This window comes from Chiloscyllium plagiosum, chromosome 7 (genome assembly GCF_004010195.1).
Source record: "Chiloscyllium plagiosum isolate BGI_BamShark_2017 chromosome 7, ASM401019v2, whole genome shotgun sequence".
NCBI classification, from domain to species: domain Eukaryota; kingdom Metazoa; phylum Chordata; class Chondrichthyes; order Orectolobiformes; family Hemiscylliidae; genus Chiloscyllium; species Chiloscyllium plagiosum.
This window is the reverse complement of record NC_057716.1, coordinates 108556876-108561134: the sequence shown is the minus strand read 5'-3', so window position 1 is coordinate 108561134 and position 4259 is coordinate 108556876. Positions and strand designations below refer to the sequence as shown.

General features: G+C 44.2%; 1 protein-coding gene across 1 annotated transcript in view; it reads right to left on the bottom strand.

Moving 5' to 3' along the window:
- Window positions 1-4259, bottom strand: part of LOC122551892 (natural resistance-associated macrophage protein 2-like) — a 40098-nt gene that overhangs the window by 26024 nt on the left and 9815 nt on the right. The window contains exon 7 of the mRNA XM_043694463.1: window positions 964-1122. Within this exon, the coding sequence (XP_043550398.1) occupies window positions 964-1122 (159 nt within the window). The remainder of the gene's footprint in view (window positions 1-963; window positions 1123-4259) is intronic.

Here is a 4259-nt window from a genome sequence, read left to right as displayed (position 1 = left end):
CATTTATCTGAATTAAACTCCATCTGCCACTTCTCAGCCCATTGACCCATCTGGTCAAGATCCTGTTGTAATCTGAGGTAACCCTCTTTGCTGTCCACTACACCTCCAATTTTGGTGTCATCTGCAAACTTACTAACTGTATCTCTTATGCTCGCATCTAAATAATTTATGTAAATGACAAAAAGCAGTGGAAGCAACCCTCCACCACCACCCTCTGTCTTCTACCTTTGAGCCAGTTCTGTATCCAAATGGCTAGTTTGCCCTGTATTCTGTATGATTTAACCTTGCCAATCAATGTCCCATGGGGAATCTTGTCGAACACCTTACTGAAGTCCATATTGATCACATCTACTGCTCTGCCCTCATTGATCGTCTTTGTTACTTTTTCAAAAACCTCTATCAAGTTTGTGAGAAATGATTTCCCACGCATAAATATAGCGGACATTTGCTTTAGCTGCTCTCCTCCTTTCTGTACATGGTCTCTTTTTATATTTCTTGCTTCGCTCATCTTATAATTCAATTCTCTAAACTTTTCTTTAGTCATACATTGCTGGTGTTTAAATCCAATCTTCTGGCTTCTACTAATCTTCACAGCAAAGTGCATCTTTCAAGATTGAGTCCATCCTTAACTTTCTTACTTTGTCACAAATGGATCATATTGTCTTACCTAGGAATCTATTTTCTGAGTCCTTTACAGCGCACACAGATTTCATACCTTTGTAATTGCCTTTGTTTAATTGTAAGACACTAGTTTCAGACACATGTTTCTCACCCTCAAACGGAATGTGAAATTCTGTCATGTTACAATTACTCAAGGATCCTTTTACTTGTCATTAATTATTGAATTATCTATAACTCATGATTATCAAGATCATTTATCAACCCTGCCTCATTATACATCACCAGGTCCAAGTAATCTGGTCCCAGGTTGGTCTGGAATGTAATGTTCTGCTGGTCACTCACCACATCCATATTGGTCTTCTGGTAGAAGGCAGCTCCAAACACAGCAATAACAAATATATTGATGAGCAGCGATATAAACAGGGCAATGGAGCACTCGATCAGGTAATACATATTCGCCTCCTTCAACTCTGATGGTCTGCTCCGGTCAACTTGTCTGCTCTGGGCCAAAGGGTGAAACAATACAGGTGTTGATTAATATCAATGAATATCTCTGTCGACTCCTTGCTCTGTATTGATGGGGTTGCCTACAAATTTCAAAGTCTTGAGTTTATGCATTGAATGTTTATTGGCTCTTTGACTTGGTTGGGCATCACAAATGTGATTGCAGAATCATTCTGGTTATTGGACAGAGAGCAGGAACGGGAATGCTGCTCTCACTCTGTTATGATCTCCAAAGATCCCCATTGACTTTAAACAAGAGGTCTGAATTTCCAGTTGTTTACATGCCAAGACTTCAAATTCTAAGAGGCAAAAGTGAGGACTACAGATGCTGGAGATCAGAGTCTAGATCAGAGTGGTGCTGAAAAAGCACAGCAGGTCAGGCAGCACCCGAGGAGCAGGAAAATCAACGTTTCAGGCAAAAGCCCCTCATCAGGAATGAGGCTGCGCTTTTCCAGCACCACTCTAATCTAGATTGAAATTCTAAGACTTTTACGGTAGCAACTAAATATTAAATTTTAGCAGACAACAAGTGCATCACAGAAAGGAATGTCCTGTTTAACTATTTAACATGACCTTCAACACTACAACATAATTATTCTTCATGGCCTAATCTTTGCAAAGCTGCAGTTTTTACTGAAACCATTCCAATTACAGTTCCATGATTCGGAGACGCCGGTGTTGGACTGGGGTGGACAAAGTTAAAAATCACACAACACCAGGTTATAGTCCAACAGGTTTAATTGGAAGCACAGTGGCTTTCACCTGATGAAGGAGCGTCGCTCTGAAAGCTAGTGCTTCCAATTAAACCTGTTGGACTATAACCTGGTGTTGTGGGATTTTTAACTACAGTCCAAGCTTCCAATGGGTTGATGTGACCCCATTTCAGTGCCATCACTGTCTCAGATGTTTCCTCAGTATCTCTTGGCAGGACAAGGTCAACCAAGCTCACCATCCTGGAGCGTACTCATTCCATTGGCTTACACACATTGCTCAGCTAATGATGTCTCTTTAGGGATTATGTAATTAAGCAATTACGATTTTAAAAAAACTTAGATATGGTTTTCTCAATCGAGAGTTTTGAGAGGCCAAGATGGTCAAAGGAGAAAGTGAGGTCTGCAGATGCTGGAGATCAGAGCTGAAAATGTGTTGCTGGAAAAGCGCAGCAGGTCAGGCAGCATCCAGGGAACAGGAGAATCGACGTTTCGGGCATAAGCCCTTCTTCAGGATGGTCAATGGTCTTACACTGAATTGGGATGTAAAAGAACTGAGGTTAGCTTTCTAACCAGCTGCCCCAAGGTAGCCTATACTCTGCTTCCAGAGTTGGGGGGGAGGGGTGTGGCAGGGTGCTAACTCCATCCCACCAGACATTTCCCCAACAACCCCCCCCCCCCCCCCCCCCCGGCCCTGAGGAAAAATCCTACCATTTGGGGCCCTTCCTCCCAATGTGGATGGAGGAAAGTGGAACTTTTCCAGACTTGGGCTGCAGGCCTCAGCACTGACCAACTGTTCCACAAACTCTGTTTCCAGTCAGAACCAGCCGTGCTCACTTTTGTTTTCAGGAGAAAGAGAGGTTTGCACTGAGCTCGAGCTCAGTAGGTTTCTGTCTGGGCTCCACGGTCCCACAGTAACTACTCCACCTGTCCTACTATTATAGGACAAGCCAAACAGAGGCGTGGCACTCAGCCACAGATTCAATCAATAAGCACATTGACCTGGACCCAATATACCGACCACTGCAGCGGACAGCTGAAACTGACAACCGGAAGCGGCAGATACAAATCGCTATAAATGCCGGAGGAAACACCACAGAAGCGCTTCACAGGAGGCTCCCAAGCACTGAGGATGTCACCTAGACAGGGGACGAAACGTCTGCAACACAAATTCCCAGCTCGGCGAACAGAACCACAGCAACGAGCACCCGAGCTACAAATCTTCTCCCAAATTTTGACCACCTGAGTCTGTTGTCGGGCAGTATTCACAGCACATCGGCAGCTCATTTTACCCTGAATACAATCCTAATGTCAAATATAGTAACTTAACCTGCACCCCCCCACAGGAGGCTCCCAAGCACTGAGGATGTCACCTAGACAGGGGACGAAACGTCTGCAACACAAATTCCCAGCTCGGCGAACAGAACCACAACAACGAGCATCCGAGCTACAAATCTTCTCATAGACTTTGACCACCTGAGTCTGTTGTCGGGCAGTATTCACAGCACACCGCCAGCCCATTTTACCCTGAATACAAGAGACTATCCCAAAACAAATCGCCTTATCAAAACCTCTCATCCATTATAATTCCATCACTTGGGGAGACTGAGCACAAAGTCTTGCCCCAATCTAATTCAGTAAACCCATGCGTTAACACAGACTTGGTGGACATACACACAGATTAAGAATAAAAATGAACAAAAAAATTTAAAAACTACAGGCTAAATGATATCAGGATCAGTCTGTCTGGTTTGGCTGTAAAGAGTAGATTGCAGAACAACGACGGTTGAACATAGAACATAGAAAAGTACAGCACAGAACAGGCCCTTTAGCCCATGATGTTGTGCCAAGGTTTAATTCTAATGTCAAATATAGTAACTTAACCTACGCCCCCCTCAACTCACTGCTATCCATGTGCATGTCCAGCAGTTGCTTAAATGTCCCCAATGACTCTGCTTCCACCACCACAGTTGGCAACGCGTTCCATACCTCACAACTCTCTGTGTAAAGAACCTACCTCTGATGTCTACTGTATACCTTTCTCCTAATATCTTCAAACTATGACCTCTTGTACCAGACAATCCTGCCCTGGGGAAAAGTCTCTGGCTATTGACTCTATCTATTCCTCTCATTATCTTGTACACCTCGATCAGGTCTCCTCTCTTCCTCCTTCTCTACAGAGAGAAAAGTCCGAGCTTATTCAACCTTTCTTCATAAAACAAGCCCTCCAGTCCCTGCGGCATCCTGGTAAACCATCTTTGCACCCTCTCCAAAGCCTCTGTATCTTTCCTATAGTAGGGCAACCAGAACCGGACACAATATTCCAAGTGTGGTCTCACCAGGGACTTGTAGAGCTGCAGCAAAACCTCACGGCTCTTAAACTCGATCCCCCTGTTAATGAAAGCCAAAACACCAAATGCTTTC